Below are 19,373 nucleotides of genomic sequence, written 5' to 3'. Positions count from 1 at the left end.
TTAGCTCTCACTAAAATCATCAATATCCACTTTTTCCATGGATGCTTTTCTACTGCTTGACCTAAAAAACCCATAAAGATTCTTGATTTCCCTTATGGGGTGTATACCAATACCGCCGCATTGACCTTCTCTGCTAAACAATGGCGTCGGGTCGGACTCGACCCGACCCGATGTAGGCCGGTTCGGTATCCGCCCGACCCGGCTACTCAGGTCGGTCTGCAGGGCGGTAATGACGGTTTTAAGCGCCCTGGTGGGGGAGCTCCGATTGGATATCAAAATCTCGCAGATCTCGGCTTGGCTCAAGGTTGCTCCAGTTTGGAAAATCTCCTGCACCTGTGGGAAGAGCTTGTGGCCTTTCAACCCTAAATGGCTGCCGGCTAGGGTTTTGAAGGCGGTGAAATCGCAGAGGGGGAAATTGATGTGGACGTCGACGCGCCCGGGGCGGAGGATGGTCGGATCGATGTTTTCCTTGGCGGTCATGGTGAAGACCGTCACGCGTTCCTCGCCGCAGCAGGAGGAGATTCCGTCCATGAAGTTGAGGATGCCGGAGAGGCTGACGGCGGCGGCGGTGGTGGTTTGGAGGTAGAGGTCGAGATCCTCGACTACGAGTAAGGATTTGGCGGTGGTTTGGAGGAGGAGGTGCTTGAGATCCGAATCGTTACCGATTTTGTGGAGATTGATTTCGTAGATGTCGTAGTTGAGGAATTTGGCCATGGCAGCTATGAAGGTCGACTTTCCGGTACCGGTAGGGCCGTAGAGTAAGTAGCTCCGCTTCCAGACGCGGCCTAATCGGTGGTAATACTGTCTGGACTTGAGGAAATTCTCCAAATCGCTTTTGATTCTCGCTTTCAGATCCGAATCCATGGCGATTGTCTCCATGGTGGTTGGGTGCGTGAACGGAGCCAATCTCCAGCACCGTCTGTTCCTCTGCGATTCCGATTCGACCTCTCCGTTGACGAACAGCCTCACCTCCTTCCTCTTCTGCTCGATTTCATCGAACACTTGATGAATGTGCTGCAGATAAGGAACCAGAATCCGTCGCTTGTCGCTCTTTCTGATCTCCAGAACGAGGTATTTCGCTTCCGAATTTTCGAACCTCCATAGAACCCTAGCGCCGAGGAATTTGTCGACGACGGTCTGATTCTCGTCGAAAATGAGGCTAATCTCTGCGGATTTGGAGCTGGAAAACAGGTTTACGAAATCGGAATCTTCGACGCAGGGGAGCGAATTCAGGTACGCATGAACCTTCCTGTAGAGTAAATTTTCCTGCATGTTTTCGTTGAATTTGGGGATTTTATAAAACTGGTAGACGTAGAACTTGTCCGCCATGAACAGCCATGCTTTCTTCAGGGAATAGATTAAGCCTGTTCTATACAAGAATCTGCTAATCAACCATACCAAAATGATTGCAAAAACCAGTAGAATCAGATTCAGCAGAAACATGATGATGATGATTACACAGCTAAATTCAAAGATGAAAACTAATTATGAATAAAAGCTTTTGGGAACATGATGGATTTTTGGATTGAACAAAGTACACACAGAGACTCCATTATAGGGTTTTTGAGGATGATGGTGGTGGTGGTGAGGGAATATCTTAATACACTTTAGATACAATTTTTTGTGCTTTGGTATTTCTTGTGGGGATGAATAATGCAAACAAACCAATCAAGTTTGAACCATTTATATTGTAAATGGTGTTTGATGAATTCTTGGTTTGAATTTATGGAAAATAATAATAATAATAATAATAATAATAATAATAATAATAAATAAATAAATAAATAAATAAAAATAAGCCGGCTGGAAAGGCCAATTGCTGTGATATCGGCTAACGAGTCAAAATATTTTGGGTGGGTAGGTGAAAGGGATGTGTGTAGTTTCTGCAAATATTCATATCTGTGTATCTAATTAATACTGCTGTGTGAGAGAGAATGAATGAATTTTTGTTTAGTTTGGTTTTTATTTTATTTTATTTTATTTATTTATTTATTTTAGTTTTGATTTAAATAGTTACTTTTTTGGTACCATTGTAATTGATAATATTTTTTATTTTAAATAAAATTTATTAAATCAAAATATGGTTATAGATAAACTTAATAAACATCATGCATCATATAACTAATTCAACTTTTTTTTTTTTTTTTTTGTATCTCTTCTAAAAAAAAATTAAATATTTTTATCTATATTTAAATTTTATATTTTTGATAAAAATTAGTTTGTTAATTATAAATAAATAAATTTATTTTTTTATTTGTATTGTAGGAATTTTATTTTCTATATTCATATATTTTTCTTATTGTGCTATATTTGGTAAAATATTTAAATATATTTTTTATTTTTTTAAAAAAATTATATATATTAAATTTATTTAAATACTATTAGTATTATTAATTATATACGAATAGTAAAATAATATCATAATTCACTATTATTAACTAATTAAATATTATTAATGAAATAGTAACGGAAAGAGTATATTTATGTTTCTCAGGAAAAAATGATATTTTTATTAAAAAATATATTTGATGGACATAAATAATGCCAAAAATTTGAAAACTGCTCTAGCCACTATATTTCTTGGAATTATCAGTGATCAATGTAATGGATTTAGGGTTTTCAGTTTACATGATATTTTTTTATAATGAGAATCACATTGTCATGATGGTAAAATTAAGATAAAGATTTGTGGATATAAGCAAATTAATTTACAACTGATTAACGATATTCACTGCACCGCCTTATCTTATGATCTTCTAAATGAGTATGAAGTTTACAATCTTGGATAAATATTAATCTACTTTCTTTTCTTGATTCATTTTCATAACTAATAACAGTAGGTGCTGCTAATCCATTCCATTCCATTCCAAATTATAGAATTGAAATAGTAATTCTGGTGATGACTTTTGACTGTGATTAAAAAATCCCTTCTATTAATTGAATTGACTGGGTTGGGTTATTTTTCATTCAAAAGCCAAACATGTATGTAATACTATTATTGTTTATTAGACTAGACTGAGTTCACCCCTAATATTGTTTGACAATAGATTACGGACAACCCCAAGAGGCAATATAATGGTTATATTGGACCAACTTTTGGGATTTAACCCCAAATCTTGCAATGGAAAAAAGTCAATGGTGCGACTTGAGTTGAGGAAAGCACAAAAAGTCAGAGAAATAGTGCCCCCAATTCCAAATTGATCTATAATTGGGTGCAATTCAATATATATTATAGTGATGGCTATTGATGGGATCTCTGAAAGAATATTTATAAGGGAAAAGAGTGGGCAAATGATATGATACCTCATTGTAAAGATTATTATTGTATGATCATGGACATGGTTGGCTGGCTGTCAGAAAAACCATAAAGACAGACCAATTGCATATCTATATGATAATATAATAAAATATGTGCATATAGTCTATGGAGATAGTGTGGAACTCCAAGAAATCTTTATCATGTAATAATTCCAAAGGCTGTTCTTGAGCTGTATCATGACTATTGAAAATCTCCTAAACATTAATTGTACGGCGTACACGTCTAATTTATACACATACATAAGAGAAGCCGTAGCCGGTTGAAACCCCTTCGCTCGGCTCCATGTCCAATGCAGTTCTAGAATTTCAAGATTCGGGGCAAATCTTCAAGAACAAAAACCTCCTCTCCCTCCTCAAGAATGTATCAACAGGCATTTCCAAATATATTACTCAAAAGAACCGACACGTATAAATAAGTTGGGGAACTTCACATCTCTTATTAGCCCTTGTGTTAAACTCACGAGTAATTTGTTTCAAACTTTTTCCGCGATAATTAAGGTTTGTAGATTGTCAAAAGGCCGTTGATAACCAAAAATTGACACATCGGATTCTAGGTATCTCAAGTGTACGAGTTTCTTGGCTTCTTTGGATGGCCACATTGTTTCGAGGCTCATAACTCTTAACTGTTTTCAACTTAGAAAAATTCTAAGGAGATTCGGACATACTCCCATCTACAAAAACCATAACACCAAATGATTAAGCTTGTTAAAGTCTGTTGGATCGAAAAGGAACTTCTCTTCCCAAGCTTTTCTAATGCACAAGTCCCTTAGTATATCGTACACCATATAGTTTTTCACCCGCCCTTTAAACTCTTCTCTACGAACTAACAAAAAATTTCTGTCGACAAGTTCCTTTAAGTAAACTCCTGCTGCCTTAATACGTCCGAAGTTGGACCGGTGCTAGGCCAACTCCCGTGGATGAGCCAGTGCCAAGCCATTCAAGAGTAATTAGAGATTAAATGAATTGAATATACTACTAATGTGTACATTCTTTTTGAAAAAGTTTATTGAAAGAACTTTATTGTTAGCATGTTTGCTATTAAATAATAAATTTTTTTAATTCAAATAATTATATAATATTACATAAATAGATATTATAAAATTAACTTTTAGTTTATTATATAAAAAAATAAAAATAAATAAATGTGTGCTCGATTATAGGATTTTTCTAAAAATATATCATCTATACATATAAAAAAAAATATAAATTAAATACTTATTTCCAATTCTTAGTTATCTCTTCGAATTTATGTATTTATTTATTTATTTTCTCTCTTCTTCTTTTTTTTTCTTTTGTTAAAAAGGTACATTTGGACGTTAATTTTCATTTATTTTTATTTAGGAAAAAAAAAAACTGTATATTCTTTTATGTTTATTGGGCCTCAGCACTTTTTTTGTAGATTAGCTTAGATTTTTGTAGATTACTTATTTCTACTAGTAAGGCCCAATATGAATGTTAGTTGCATTAGCTTATTTTTTAGATTACTTTATTTTTATTAGCTTATTTCTACTATATTTAGTCTATTTGGTCGACACTAGAATTCATTTTTTTTTTTTTTAAAAAATATATCTTATTTAATTCAATCAGAAGTTTACTTGGGAGTGAACTTTATCGCGAAGTCACGAGTTCAAACCCCAACACCTTCAGGTCCACCTGCCACACATGATTTCCTTAGTGTGATTTGCCTTGATCGGATAAATTTATCTCATTACACTATATATATATATATATATATATGCATCTATATATACATACTCGAAACCAACCACGACATTCATGTAGTATGTACATATGTATACACACACATGTGGCCTTCTAGTTCTACGTAAAGACATAGATATAAGGCCACCTCACCAGCAACAAAGTACATATCTTTTATCTATGGCCCAATATATAAGCTAGTGTATGAAGGAGGAATCGAGTTCTTTAAGGAAAGTGTATCCTTACCTTCCATCCCCAAATATAATGCGGGGAGGCTCTTCACCGTTCATCAGAAATTAATTCAAACATGTATATCAACAAAGCATGCATTTCTAGTCATTTCTCACTCTAAAATGTCATAAACATCAGTCAAATTCAAAGGCAACATAACATATGGGAGGTTTTGGTTCATAGTCCCCATCCAACATATATTGTTTCTTGATAGAAAGTCTCCGGCTTAAAATGATTAGGGATATATAGTCTAGATTACGTTCGATCAAGCTCAGTAGGTGATGAACATCTATCTCAACAAAGCATGCAATTTATAGTCATGTCTCAACCCAAAAAAATCATAAATTCATCGGCATTCAAATAGACAGAATTCATTTCATAGTCCCCACCCAACATGTATTGTTTCTTGATGAGTTCCAGATAAAGTGTGTATCTAAAATGATTAGGAATTGATTATAGTCTAGATGATGTTTGATCAAGCTCTATAGGGGATCGAATTTAGATCAATACCCGACAAACATACATCTCAACAAAGCATGGATTTCCAATCATTTCTCGATCCCAAAATGTCATAAATTCAGTCAAGATCAAAGGCGAAAGAACAGAAAGGAAGTTTTGATTTCATACCCAATGTATAGTTTCTTGAAGCATTCTGGAGAGAGGTATCGACCTAAGACAACCTTTGATCAAGCTTCATTGGAGATCAAATTTCGATTAATTCATGACAGATTCTTACCTCAATCGTGTCGAGCTAGCTTCATCTGATCTGATCCATCATCATACCTGTTAGAACTCAAGCTGTGTACAAAAATGTCAGCAGATCCTTTTCTAGGAATTCAATATACTGTTCACTCTCATAGTTCAAAGCAAAATTAGAACAAGGAACAAAGTTTGAGATCACAATCCATTAGCTCTGCCTCAGCAATTCTGGAATTCTTCCCAAAAAACATACATATATATATATGCATACAAAGTTTTATTCAAACATGTATATATGTGTAGAAGAGGAAAAACAAAATGGTAATGGATTCAAAATTACAGGAGATGGAGATTTCATGTTCGGCTCAAAATTGACGTCGCAAAATTAATTTTGATGAAGAGATTGATTGATTGATTGATCGGCGAATTTTGGAAGCTAATCGATGAAACCTGTTTGCTGGAAGACGGCGTTGCGCACACGGCGGAGATCTCGCCCTTTCAGCGTCCTCCCCCGACCTTCGAACACCGAGAACGTCACGTGCGACCTCGCCACCATCACGTGAGGCGGAACCATTTCCTCCTCCGTCGTCCGGCGAGCGCCGTCGTCGTTGTCGGTCGCCAGATCGCCGTTCACGCGGAGCTCCTTCGTCCAGAGAGGAATGTTCACCGGAGCAGAACCGAGATGGTGCTTCTCCTCCTCCCGCCTCGCTGCCTGAGAGATATCCTTAGGGTTGACGGAGGAATTGCGGTGTACGGTGCCGTCGCCATCGTTAAATATCGCGGCGGAGAGGTCAGATTCGGATCGATTGAAAGGATTCCGCTGGCGATTGAACGAAGGCGGCGGCGAGCCGGCGGAGGAGGAGGATGAAGAAAGGGGAAAGGACCATAGGAAATCGTCCTCGTGGAGCTCGGGCTGGTCGGAATTCCGCGGCGCGCCGGCCTCGGAGGGGTGGAGGAGACGGAGGAAGCGGTGGTTGCCCATGGCAAGCCGGCGTCGTCTTCCACACTCTCCCAAACGCTCTCTTCCGATCAACAATTTTACACACTATATTAAAAAAAAATTATAACTCCTCTTTTTTTAGTAAGTAAATTTAATATATTTAATATAATATATATATATATAAATTTTAATATCATAATAATAAGGTATTGTATTCAATTATTTTAAATATAATAAATATACTTCATTAAGACATAAATTTGTAAAGATTTAGAAAGTAATATTTAATTATTATTTTTTTCATTCTTTGAAAATAGGCACGTTTTATCATCTGTCTTGAAATAATACTTTTATTATTATAAAATTATTTTATTTTTTATTAATATTACATAAATTTTATATAATTTTATACTTAAATTAAAAATTTTAAAAGAATAAAATATTTTTTCATCTATTACGTTGTATTTCCTATTAATATAATACAAGTATTTTTAAAGTTGATGTCTAAAGAAAATAAGTCCCTTCTTCTAAACTAAAATTTAGTATAAGATTTTTTGAGATAAAAAATATAAATTTTGTGATACTTTTTAAAAATAATAATAAATATTAGTAGTATTTACATAGAACCTAAATATCAATTATTATTTGTGAGTGAATATCAGCACCACTAGTAATTCTTTTTATTTATTTTCATTTATATATCACCATTCATTTGTTTTCGTTCAAGACACGTTATACGAAAATTGTTATTACGACAAATATATAGACGCATGGCTTTTAAAATTATTGATAAAGACACTGGACTCCTTACCATTATACCTTATCCGTCTGTTGTAATGTATTTTTTCTTATTTATTTTATAATAGATTAAAAAAGAATGTAGTATTTTATTAGTATAGTGTATAAGATATTTTTATTTTTTATTTTATATAAATTAATTAAAAATCAATTTATTTTAATATTAATTTATAATTATATTTTTAAAAATATTTTTGAACGAATAAACGGAAATAATAAAAAAAAATAGAGTTTAGAGTTTAAGATTATTTATCAAATTATAGTAAGTATTGCAAATATAAAATTTAGTACAAATATAATCAATAAATAATTAAAATAAAAATAATTATTTAATCTAATTAAAATAAAAAATATTATATCAAATGTCGTTTGCTAGGCCCAAACCCAAAATCTTTAGGCAAAGGATTTGCATTATTTGTATTTGTTATTTTATCGTTTCAGCTTCTTGTCCTTTGGAGAATAGGTTTCCTTTGTGGAGATTCGATAGGAAATCCACCCAAATTTGTGTTTTAGCATATTTATTATATCCCTCCCAATTTACTTGGGTTTGGAATGGGAATGGGAATGGGAATCCAAGAATGAGAAAGTTTGGACAAAGTCATGAATAACTACAAAAGCTGTTTGGTGTCGGCGTTGGTGTATAATACCCACCAACTTTTCAAGGCGAGTTTATAACATACCTCTCTCGACTTCTCCAGACACAGGCCACAGCCGTCGAAATGGACAAAAATACTGCATACAGTCTGTCGGGATTTTACAGTTCCTCGTACCTCTCACAACATTCGCCACTACACCAACAAGACAAGACATGATCGTATCTAATTAATCCTTCATTCTGCAAGTTCATTTTCTGAAGAATAATCCGCCTAACAGTCGGGACCATATGCAAATGCACAGAAACTCATAGAGAAGCCACACTGTTTATTACCCAATATAGGAAGGATACCATCAACCGAATATAGTCATCTTTTTTCAAATCCGGACGGGATATAAAGCTATAACAGCAATCCAAAAGAATAAATTAGCTGAGCACAACGCTTTTACCACTGGCCGGGCCGGGCCGGGCGGCATCATCTTCATCACAAAGGCGTCTCGATTTTGTCGTGGAGTGTCACGACCAAGCCATGGGCGTCGTCGAGGAGCTTCCACACATCAAGATGTCCGGCCATGGCGTGGCACTCCGTCAAGATCTCATCCATACTGCCGTCCTTCTCGATGATTTGCTTCTTCCTTTGCAGGATGGACGCCGCAATAGCATAGAGTAACAGATCGTCGGTCGGAGGCGCGCGCTGCCTTATCCTACTCCAAGCCGACTTCCCAATCCCGGCCCTGATCGCAGCCTGGTCGGCCCACATGACTTCCCAGAGGCACAGAGTCTGCTCGAACGACAATTCCCTTCGGAAAAGCACAACCACCATTCTGTACACGAAGAAGCAGTCCTCGGCCTGGAGTTTCTCCAGGTGCCTGTAGAGATGCGAGTCCTTGTACTTGATGATTTTGGAGATGATGTTCAGCTGCCGTCTGATGCCGACTTCGTCGAGCCTGAAGTTGTGGCGAGCCTTCTTCATGAATCCGACAAAACACCAGAAAGCCTCATGGTCCTCCGTCATCACGGAAATTATGGGGGAGAGCAGATCGCTCATTCCCTGGCAATACCCGATTTCCGGGTCGTACAGTGCATAAGCTTCGAGAATAGCGACTAATCGGGCGGCATGGAAGATCCTGCTAGAATCGAGATGATCGTAATCCTTCAATCCAACAATCTCAGCCGCACGATGCGCTTTGGCATCTGATACTGCGGGTTGATTCGTTGTCCATTCTCCGTTTGCTCGGATAGCGTCTAAGCGGATGATTCGTTGCCAGGTGACGAAATCTTCCCCGCTACAAGACTCCGGCGGGACTTCCTCCGCTTTGGATGAAGACATATCCTCCTCGTTATCTCTGTCCTCTGTGCTTTCAGTGTAGTTGAAAGTTTGACTGACTTCTGGCTCGTCCGAGGATTCGGAGTCCGAGGAATCTGAGTCTGAAGCAATATTTAAATCCGTAATTCGCTTAGACCCGGCGTACCCATCCTGTGAATCTTCGATATAATGGAACCCTTCATTACTGGAAAGGGATTCTCTGGCACTCACAACATCTTCAGAGTCGGGAGAGTCGATGCCTACTGTTAGACTTTCTCCACCACAAGCACTGCTCGTTTCACCACTTTCGTTTGTCTTATAAAGTTTGCTGTTATGTTTAAATAGTCTCCAGCATTGTCGTCGTAGTTTCTCATACTCCTTCCTGCAAGCATAGGAGAAATGCAAAATGGATAGTCAAAACCAGGTCGGAGAAGAGTAAAGACAAAAACAGACACAATCCCTTTTTTCGAAGACGAGGTGGTTTTGGTGGGCGCACCTTTTTTGAGAAATGATAATGTCTCTTTCGTCTTTGGAACTTGCTAGGTCATAGCTGCAAAAGAAGAAAGATTCGGGATTATTACTGAATGAACTTGAAATGTTGATCCTCTTCAAGTACAAATATACCGATTCGTACACAGCAATGAGCGATTGACAGCTTACTTAGAAGTACCGTGAACACATAGTTACACTGGAAAAACATTTGATTAAAAATCAAGACATTATAACATATCAATTCAAGAAATGTGCTCATTCAAAGTTCAAGCAGTATTTGGTTGCTACTAAGAACTCACAGCATTACAGCCAAGAAATTAGTGCATACATAAACCATAGCAATTATAAAATATCGAATGGCGTTCTTTATATTGAGGCATCAACTGTTAATATATAATTCCAAAGATTAACTATTGTAAGGCACATAAAAGGTACTTCAAAAGAAGAAACAACTTACACTCCAAGAAGGAATGGCCAGACCTCTGCCCTAATGCTTGGATCGACACCCTATAAAAAACAAGGTACAAAGTGAAATCCATTAGTTTCCACGCATAATTGTACGGAAAATTGGTAGAAAGGATAGCTATACTCCACTAAAGCGAGAAGAATATTGAAATTTGTAACTATGCGCGACTCACTCCACTGCGGACTTTCTTCAGGAATTTTGCTCCATTGTCCCGAAGTTTTCCATCGGTGGCAAACAAACTCCTCCACTGCCTAGCTGAGAGTATGTGTTTTCTTTTTCTTCGAGACCATGGAGATTTGAGTCGACCTCTGAAAATGCACAGCATAACAAATAGTCACTTCATTGTGAAACAAATAGCAGCATAAGTTGGACTCTTAAACATGAGCATAAGATATATCATGTGAAATAACACTTGACAGCATAAAGTACACAGATCTCCTAGAATGTAATTGACAAAATTGGAGATGATGGAATTAAATCCAGTACCAGAAAATGGGAAAATGGTGTGATCTATATAGTCTATGTATTTCCCCAATCTTTTAAAGGTGTACATGGATCATGTGATGTAAGGAAAGACCGTAGAAATCTCACAACACTCCACCTTCTTTGTGAAACATTATGAACCACAAGGTCAACCCATTCACTTTGGAAATAATTTCTTATTGTTTATGAATTTAACTGAAATATGCAAATAGTAAGAGATTAAACAAGATAATAAAATATCCAATCGATTCGTTCAACATCTTGACAGCCCAAGTCACGACTTTGATTTCCCAAAAACCAAATGTGAGACCAAAACAAATGGCTTCGAAATTTATCAAATACCGAATAGGGAATAGGATGTAAGAATCATTCAAAGTCTTTCTCCCATCTTTGACTATAAAAAATTAATTGATATTATCAAATGTGTTGTCAAATCAACATACTCATCCAATCTCGATATGATAATAGAAGAAGAAAAAAAACGAGGATTGATGTCAATGATCAACTATAAAAGAAAATGCAGAGACACAAAATGGACTGAGATGCAATGAAATCAAAGTTTGAGCTGAATAAACTCATAAGACAATAGATTCAAGTGAACAAAACATTTATTTAAGGTTCCAGATCAAGATCTGAACGTCAAGCAACAAACTACACCAGATAATGTTTACAACAATCATGAGACGGGAGAAACTTCACAGAGGAATTTAAAAAGAGGAAAAAAGAGAGAAACTCACCGATCAGAAGAAGTAGAAGAAGCTGGCGATGTGTTGGATGAAGTAACTATGAATAATACCGATCTCAAATGAATCCACGAAGACGATGGTGAAGACGACGATGAATTTGAGGATGACGATGCAGGCGAAGATTTTGACGATGCCGAAGTCTGACTTCGTATTAGCGCTTTCATCTATGTATAAACAATTTTTGCTAGTATTTCTTAATCTAGGGTTACAGAATCTAAATTCCAAAAAAGCATCTACAACTAATTCAACTTTTTTTCCTTTCCGTTTTCTACCTAATGGTGTAAAACACAGCGGAGGCTAAATCGAGGGCGACAAACGCCGCGAAGGCGAGAGTTCCGGCGTCATTCTCCTCCCCCTCCGTCCCGAATCCTTCGCCGCCACTTACGATTACCACCGCTCCACTTTTTCCAATCGATGACTTTAAACGCCGCGCCGCCGCCGCCGCCGCCGGCGGTAACAATATAGATGTTGTAATTGACTAATTTGCCCCTGGAACGCGCAACACGCGCAGAGACTTTCCACCGATAAGAAATTGAAAACACCAACTACTTGCTTCAATATTCTCTCTGCTCTTTTGCTTCCAATTTCAGGTGGTGAGATAGATTTAGCATAGCTTCCTTCCAGCACTTCTCCAATGGCCCATCTACCGATTTCCTCTCTCTAGATTCTAGAGCGAGATCGAGGAGTAAACCGAATGAAGACCAAAACTACCGTCCACCACTATTTATACTGTGCAATTTTCCGCACTCCATCGCTAACTGTTTGGGATATAAGTAAGATCTGCTCATACGACGTCGTCTAATGCGTAGTGCTTTTAGTTGTATCATTATTTATTTATTTTTATTTTTTTTTGGTGGGTTTGTTTGGGTGTTTGGATTTTTATTTGAAATTTGGATATTGAAAGTTTTGAATTTGAATAGTATTATGACGACATATAAATAAGTGTTATTGTAATATTTTGAATGTAAAATTGATTTTAGTATAATATATAAAAAAAAAAATAGATAATTAATTTGATGTTTTTGAAGAAATATTTTTAATAAATAATAAATTTTTGAAAAAATCCTCTTAACAAACGCACCCTAAATTTATTTTTGCTTTTTTTTCTAAGTATAAAATACTATTTTTTTTCTTAGTTTTCTTTATTTTAAAAAATAAAAATTTATAATTTTTATTTTAGTTCGTCTCTAAATGTCACATTATATTTTGTGTCGTTATACTTAGCATTAAAAATATTTTTATATTTGTATAATTTTTTTTACAAATGTCTAGTACTACAAAACACTAAAATAAAATATTTTTGCAATTTTTATTATAGTATTTTTAAAAAAAAATTATGTCCTGTCAATTGTATTAACTAAATATTAAATTTATATTCAAATCATTTATTAAAATGTATTTATATCCTAAAAGAAATTATTCAAATTTAAAATTTTATGGATAAAAAATTCAAACCTAAAATATAAAGATCTGAGAGAACACACCTTTCATTTTCCATTATTATATTATTAGTCTAAAATTAACTATGACAAATTGCAATTACTTTTTTGTAACAAAATTAATTAAACTAAACCTGCTGCTGTGGTCCACATGCTATATGTATATTAATTATTACACGATTCCAAATCCATATCACAAGTTTGGAATTACTCTCAAATTCACATTTCAGATAATAACAAAATATATGTTTTATTTTATTTTGTAAAATTAGTACTACATTACATTAAACTCAACAAAATATTGCTTACTTTTAAATATTGTACCGTACTATGTGTATAATTTAGACAGTTTTTTTGTAGTGTTACTTTATATTGAATTGCTGTATAAATAAAATAAAATACAATATATATATATATATTGCATGTGGAATTTAAACTTAGTCAAATTATGTTCAATAATAATATATATATATATATATATACAGAGTTTTAATAACCACTTAAATAAATAAACCTGTAAATGTAGTCTACCATTTTCTATATGTATGTGTATATATTATTATATTATATTGGTGGTATTTGATTAATGTTACGTTATGATTAAATATATGGTTGTAATTTATGGGACAAAATGATTTCAAATATTTAGGAGTGATTGAATTTCCACACTTGAAATTTAAGCAAGTGATATTGGTCATTATAACTGATTTTAATGAATTGGTCATTTCATGTTGATGTTTTATGAGCTAATTCAGGCTTGGAGTATTATTATACATAATATGTTACTTTAGTCAATTTTCTCTAAATTTTACTATTTGGACTCTGCATTTCCCGAAAAAAAAAAAAAAACATTTTTTCCTCTCACAAAATATTTCATCAAACGTTATTTTTCATCCCATAAACCTCTCATTATTATTCTTGTAGGTATTAAAACTTCTTTATTTGTGGAATGTAAGGAATGATTCAAAACCATAAATTTATAGGTGAATAGTACATTCCGGTCTTAGTCCACGTAAAATAGTGAATAGCATATATGGATTCTTAATACATTATTTTTCTTTAAAAAATTATTACACCAATGTACTATTTAAATAAAAATTCTTTCAATATAATTTCAAACCACAACTAAATAAACACATTATTTTATAAAACTAATTTATACTACCTATATATATTTGTATTATATGCAATTTTATGTTCTATAAAATAATTTATATATTTAATATATTTATTGATGTATGATACTTAAAATTTATATAGATCCATAATCCAACAAATCAAATCAAATCACTATCAATATATATTATAGCATAGATATTTCAAATTCATGCAATTTCACATTTTTGGGAACCCTATCGTGTTTAGCTTACGCTGATGTTGCTAATTATTGTAACACGACCATGGTGTATTGTACACAGTTGTGTTTAACTCATATTATCGGCCACATCAGCTCCGTTACATACATGTCAACCACTTTCGTTAGATTGATAACGATGGAACTAAAATTGATTATATTAAGGTCAAAATTAATGAATTTTTATATTACGTACTAAAATTGATTAAATTTGATAATATTGAATTTTTCCCCTAAACGTTATTATCGATAAATATTGAATAGTGTAAAAAAATTGAAACTTATACGCAAACATATCATAAATAACACACTACAATATCACAAGTATTTTGTTAATATACCTTCTTTACTTTTTACTTTAGTGAATGGTCCATTTGTAGTCTCTTTTTCAGTGTAGGCGTTTTCCTTTCCTTTCGTTTCTTGGAGTGGGCCAAATGTAGTGCGCTCGTTTTTGTTGACTTTGACCGTTAATTGTTTATTACAGCTGATGAAATGAAACAATAATACTAACAATAGTATGAAACAAATAATATATGGAAACAAACACAAATAATGATATTTCATCATCTTAGACACTTGTGATCAAAAGAAAGGCGTAGCAAATATGCTTCTAATAAAATCAGCTTACAACCACCACTTATTGAAAAAGGATAGGTTAAACAAACAGGCAATAGTCTATAAAATCATGCTAATTGAAAAAGACATCGTAAGTCTGACCGAGGCGAACCATGTGTAGCAGATAAAATCTGAAAACATGAAATTTGAACCCATAATTTCATAGTCACCGGTCTATCTCCACACGACCTGGTCATCTCTTACGGGGAGTCTATTGTGGATTTGAATATCATTCAGATGACTGAATATAAAAAATATTTTATACAAAAAACTTTTCATTTAAAGAAAATAAAAAATAGAGACAAATTATGTGGGACGAAAGGAGTAGTATTTTTTTTCACAAAATACTCCCACCGTCCATATACAAAATAAATATTTACTTTTGACACGGTGAATAAAAAATAATACTAGTATTTTAATTATAGTGGATACTTAAAAGTAGTAATAATAAAAGGTAAAATAAAAGTATTTGTAAAAAAAAGTGAAGAATTTGTTTACTTTATAATGAGACGTTTCAAAATAGAAATATGTATAATTTCTCGATGGAGAAGTATCCCATTAGAATATTAAAAAAACAAAGCCAAACAAACCCTAAATTCTTCAAGAAATAAAGAATTCACCAAAATGGAGGGGAATGAGTAGTATTTGACTGCTGCATCCTAGAAAATGAAAAGAAATGGTGATGTTTGGAAACCATTAACATATTTAATAATCACCTTAAGAATAAAATAAAATCTGCAATTAATGAGGGGAGCAGCAGAATGGGGCACATGGTGATACTGGCAAACACAATCATTGTAAGTAGTGGACACACTGATTCATCAACAAAGCAAAGCATCCATAAAATAAATATTCCAACTTCCAAGCATCTTCATACTATTATATATCACACCGTATAGATATAGATAATAGATGGCTATGGCTCCTACAATTATCAAACAAACAAACAAACAAACAAAATAATCGAATCCCACATTGTGTTTTTCTGTCTCAATGTAAACAACACTGTGCATAAATAAAATCTGCCATGTTTGTGTCACACTTCTTTCTAGAAAGACAAATAAACCAATAAAAGGAAAAGCTGTGCAAAGAGATAAAGAAAAAAGCAAGAATGGAGGAAACTTATTTATTTATGCATTTATTTTTATGGTATTTAGGTAAGAGCATCATCAGCATCATGATGAAGAACATACAAATGTACAATGAAGATTGAGATCAAAATCTACAGCACTCATCATCACAAGCAAGACTTTGTGAACACATTTTGTGTTCAAGAAAGTCAAGAATGATCGAGTATAGCTTATCAGTGAAGATAAGAACTCTTCATGTATCAGAATTTATGAAAAGGCTGGAAAAGAAATGAACAGTGTGCTTATGTTCTCGAATCTGCTTTTTGTATTTTCATACTAAGATCCTATTATTTTATTTAACCTAATAACGTGTTTATTTCAACTAATTAAAACCCGGGATTGATTAAAATCAATCAAGAATAACTAATTCTACCTACATGAGTGTGATTAATTAGTCATAAGTAATATTTGTACTCAAAGTCTATGTTAGCCTTTAATTAATCAAACATAGTAAACATTATTGTAAGGATTATAATCTCATCCTATAGAGTAAACACATCCTAAGTTTACTCCCCTAAAGAACATCACATCATATCTTTCATTTAAAATATTACATCTGAAACCTAACATTAATTTTTAATTCTAAATTTTACTATTCCTAATGTCACATTGAAACACCGCCAATACCCAAATCGAAAACATTTGCATGAATTTTTTTTTATCATAATCAGAGGAAAATCTCCCATGATTTGCCATAATGACTGCTAGGCATTTAGAGGGAAGTGTTACATAAAAGTCTTTAGCTAATCACCACATAAATAATAGAGTAAAGTAAGTGTGTAAAAGCCATATTGCTTACAGTTTTGAAGCAGCCTCGTTGTCTAGAAACCATACCAATTCGCCTTGTGGAGCCACTAGTTGCACTGGCAGTGCATTGGGATCGGAAGAGCTGCTTAGTGCTGTGTGCACGGCTGCGGATTTACTAGCACCTGCAACGATGAGTGCAACAGCCGCAGAGGAATTGATGACCGGGAGAGTGAAGGAAATTCTTTCCGGAGGAGGCTTAGGTGAATCCTTGATAGACGTAACCAATTTCTTGTTTTCTTGGAGAAGTGGATGTCCGGGGAATAGAGAAGCAATGTGGCCATCAGGGCCCATGCCCAATAGCATAAGATCAAATTTGGGGAATCCATTGGCTGCCGTTTGATCTATTACTTTATGCTCAATCAACCGCTTGAGGCAAGCCTCGTAGTCATCTGCTGCACCCTCTGCTGACACTGCATCATTTATTGAATGGATATTACCAGCAGGAATAGGAACCTGCAACGACAGATGGAGAGGAAATTTCACTCAGTTTGTTTGGATTGTAGCTAAAAGATTATGGACACGGGGATATTTACTTAGGCAATGAAATATGTAAGTTTTATCCAGATGCAATGAGCTAATAGAGACACTCCTTTTGATAATCATATCAGATACTTTTCTCATCGGGAAGTTCTCAGGCCATTCAGAGAAACCAGAAATTCTTGAATCTTCCAATTGACAACTAACAAGTATAAGAACTGAACATCTAGATGTATAAATAAAAGTATATACAATGGCAAACTTAAAATGTGTTGCTCTTATTTTCGGTTCATATTCACCTTAGCAAACTTAACAACTAACAATTATAAGAATTGAACATCTAGAAGAATAGATACGAGCATATACAATGGCAGACATAAAATGTGTTGCTCTTATAGGAAAACATTTTTCATTTCCTATTCACCTTGGCAAACTTAACAACTAACAATTATAAGAACTGAACATCTAGATGAATAGATGCTAGCATATACAATGGAAAACTTAAAATGTGTTGCTCTTATAGGAAGACATTTTTCGGTTCGTATTCACCTTGGCTTAGGCTGTTAGGCATAGTCATTTGCAGTAGTGTACCCACATAACTCAAACAACTCTAGTTCAATTCATACAAATATTACCAAATTGGCAAGCTTTCAATATATAAGCAAAATACATGATCTCATTGTCTTCTGCAAGTCAATGATTCCCAGTGACATGAAATAATTACATACACAAAACTTAATCTCACGCTTCGAATTATGGCAGAATTTAGGCTATTATCCTGGCTTCAAAGAAACTCTATTTGATTGTTCCATAGGATGACATGTTATCAGGATGAGCTCCTATTAGAAAAGAAAAAGCAATACCTTGGATAAAAATTCATTGGAAGCTAGAAGATAATTGCTGTCAGGATGATCCTTAGGCACCACTCTTTCATCCACCCAAAACACATGCCACTTCGACCAATCTACCGATTCAATATATGGCGGTTCAATTAATTTCCTTCAATTACACAGCAAAGTGTCAAAGAAGTATTAAATTGCAAAAGAAACGTAAAGTGCATCTTCACCCGAACCACATGCCAATGTTCATGTAATTCCTCATCAACTTCAGCATCTCCGCTAGCGAAATGGTTAAGAATCCAGTTTAAATACGCAAAAATGAATCCATCACAATTAAACACGGAAAAAAAAAAAAAAATGCAGTAATGATGAGGTTACTCGGTCTGAGTATCGTAACGAAGCCATTCTTAGTAGATCATACAAGCTGAAAGGGCGACAGAAGAATCGAGAATATCAACCTGAGAGACTTCACAAGAGAACCGCCGGATATAACAACCGTGAACGAGTTCCTGCCCGCACAAACTTTAGCAGACAAATCAGCAGTGTATTTCGCAAGCGACACCGCCAGTTCTTCCTCCGACTTGAACACATTAACCTTTCCTCTACCCCTCGGAGCGGTCACAGTCTCAGCCATAGACGAAACTGCTCTTCCACGCCCTAATTTCTCGGAATTCGACTTCAACCTCACTGAGCTAAAATGGTACTCGACGGCAAGAAATTTCGAGTTCGAGGTAATGCGAGGCAGCAGTCGGCGAACAGAGACACTGGATCCGTAGCACTGTTGAGCTGCGAGCGCGTGGCAGGAAGCCATGGAAGTGAGTACTGGAGAACAGTTTGATACAACGGCGTTTAAACGGGACGGCGACGGAATTGAACGGCGTCTTAAAATGAAAGAAGGCCTTGTTTGTATTAATAATAAAATTGACAGTAGTTGGGC

At 34.8% G+C, this 19,373-nt stretch overlaps 4 protein-coding genes across 5 annotated transcripts; all 4 read right to left on the bottom strand.

Annotated features, from left to right (window-relative positions):
• LOC127256264 (AAA-ATPase At2g46620-like) lies at positions 1-1,780 on the bottom strand. Its single transcript, XM_051282168.1, has one exon. The coding sequence runs from the start codon at positions 1,441-1,443 to the stop codon at positions 1-3; it is 1,443 nt and encodes a 480-aa protein (XP_051138125.1). The 5' UTR covers positions 1,444-1,780.
• Positions 1,781-6,170: 4,390 nt separating this feature from the next.
• Positions 6,171-7,012, bottom strand: LOC127256265 (uncharacterized). The gene has a single exon (XM_051282169.1). It carries the CDS (start codon positions 6,929-6,931, stop codon positions 6,386-6,388), a length of 546 nt encoding a protein of 181 aa, XP_051138126.1. The 5' UTR covers positions 6,932-7,012; the 3' UTR covers positions 6,171-6,385.
• A 1,280-nt stretch (positions 7,013-8,292) lies between these two features.
• Positions 8,293-12,511, bottom strand: LOC127256303 (rab GTPase-activating protein 22-like). Of its 2 annotated transcripts, XM_051282256.1 has the most exons (6): positions 12,048-12,511; positions 11,767-11,939; positions 10,719-10,854; positions 10,538-10,587; positions 10,085-10,138; positions 8,293-9,970 (listed from the first exon to the last, which is right to left on the bottom strand). In XM_051282256.1, the coding sequence occupies exons 2-6, from the start codon at positions 11,937-11,939 to the stop codon at positions 8,767-8,769; spliced, it is 1,617 nt and encodes a 538-aa protein (XP_051138213.1). In that variant the 5' UTR covers positions 12,048-12,511; the 3' UTR covers positions 8,293-8,766. The 2 variants fall into 2 exon arrangements, with proteins under 2 accessions (XP_051138213.1, XP_051138212.1); XM_051282255.1 differs by having other exon boundaries at positions 11,767-12,511.
• Positions 12,512-16,954: 4,443 nt separating this feature from the next.
• Positions 16,955-19,345, bottom strand: LOC127256199 (probable 6-phosphogluconolactonase 4, chloroplastic). Its single transcript, XM_051282066.1, has 3 exons — positions 18,895-19,345; positions 18,461-18,596; positions 16,955-17,573 (listed from the first exon to the last, which is right to left on the bottom strand). The coding sequence occupies exons 1-3, from the start codon at positions 19,245-19,247 to the stop codon at positions 17,109-17,111; spliced, it is 954 nt and encodes a 317-aa protein (XP_051138023.1). The 5' UTR covers positions 19,248-19,345; the 3' UTR covers positions 16,955-17,108.
• Between the last annotated feature and the right edge of the window lie 28 nt (positions 19,346-19,373).

Source organism: Andrographis paniculata, unplaced genomic scaffold (genome assembly GCF_009805555.1).
Source record: "Andrographis paniculata isolate CXL003 unplaced genomic scaffold, ASM980555v1 Contig55END, whole genome shotgun sequence".
In the NCBI taxonomy this organism is placed as follows: domain Eukaryota; kingdom Viridiplantae; phylum Streptophyta; class Magnoliopsida; order Lamiales; family Acanthaceae; genus Andrographis; species Andrographis paniculata.
Note: the sequence above shows the minus strand (reverse complement) of the source record. Positions and strands in the feature narration are given on the sequence as shown.

What these genes read in the sequence shown, in the direction of transcription:
- LOC127256264 (XM_051282168.1), bottom strand. Translation starts at nt 1,443, where the DNA reads ATGTTTCTGCTGAATCTGATTCTACTGGTTTTTGCAATCATTTTGGTA.
- LOC127256265 (XM_051282169.1), bottom strand. Translation starts at nt 6,931, where the DNA reads ATGGGCAACCACCGCTTCCTCCGTCTCCTCCACCCCTCCGAGGCCGGC.
- LOC127256303 (XM_051282255.1), bottom strand. Translation starts at nt 11,939, where the DNA reads ATGAAAGCGCTAATACGAAGTCAGACTTCGGCATCGTCAAAATCTTCG. An exon ending in TCTTCTACTTCTTCTGATCG is followed by an intron (nt 10,855 to 11,766) that starts GTGAGTTTCTCT and finishes GTGCATTTTCAG; the next exon opens with AGGTCGACTCAAATCTCCAT. An exon ending in TGAAGAAAGTCCGCAGTGGA is followed by an intron (nt 10,588 to 10,718) that starts GTGAGTCGCGCA and finishes TGTTTTTTATAG; the next exon opens with GGTGTCGATCCAAGCATTAG.
- LOC127256199 (XM_051282066.1), bottom strand. Translation starts at nt 19,247, where the DNA reads ATGGCTTCCTGCCACGCGCTCGCAGCTCAACAGTGCTACGGATCCAGT. An exon ending in TCTCTTGTGAAGTCTCTCAG is followed by an intron (nt 18,597 to 18,894) that starts GTTGATATTCTC and finishes GTGTAATTGAAG; the next exon opens with GAAATTAATTGAACCGCCAT. An exon ending in CCAATGAATTTTTATCCAAG is followed by an intron (nt 17,574 to 18,460) that starts GTATTGCTTTTT and finishes CTGTCGTTGCAG; the next exon opens with GTTCCTATTCCTGCTGGTAA.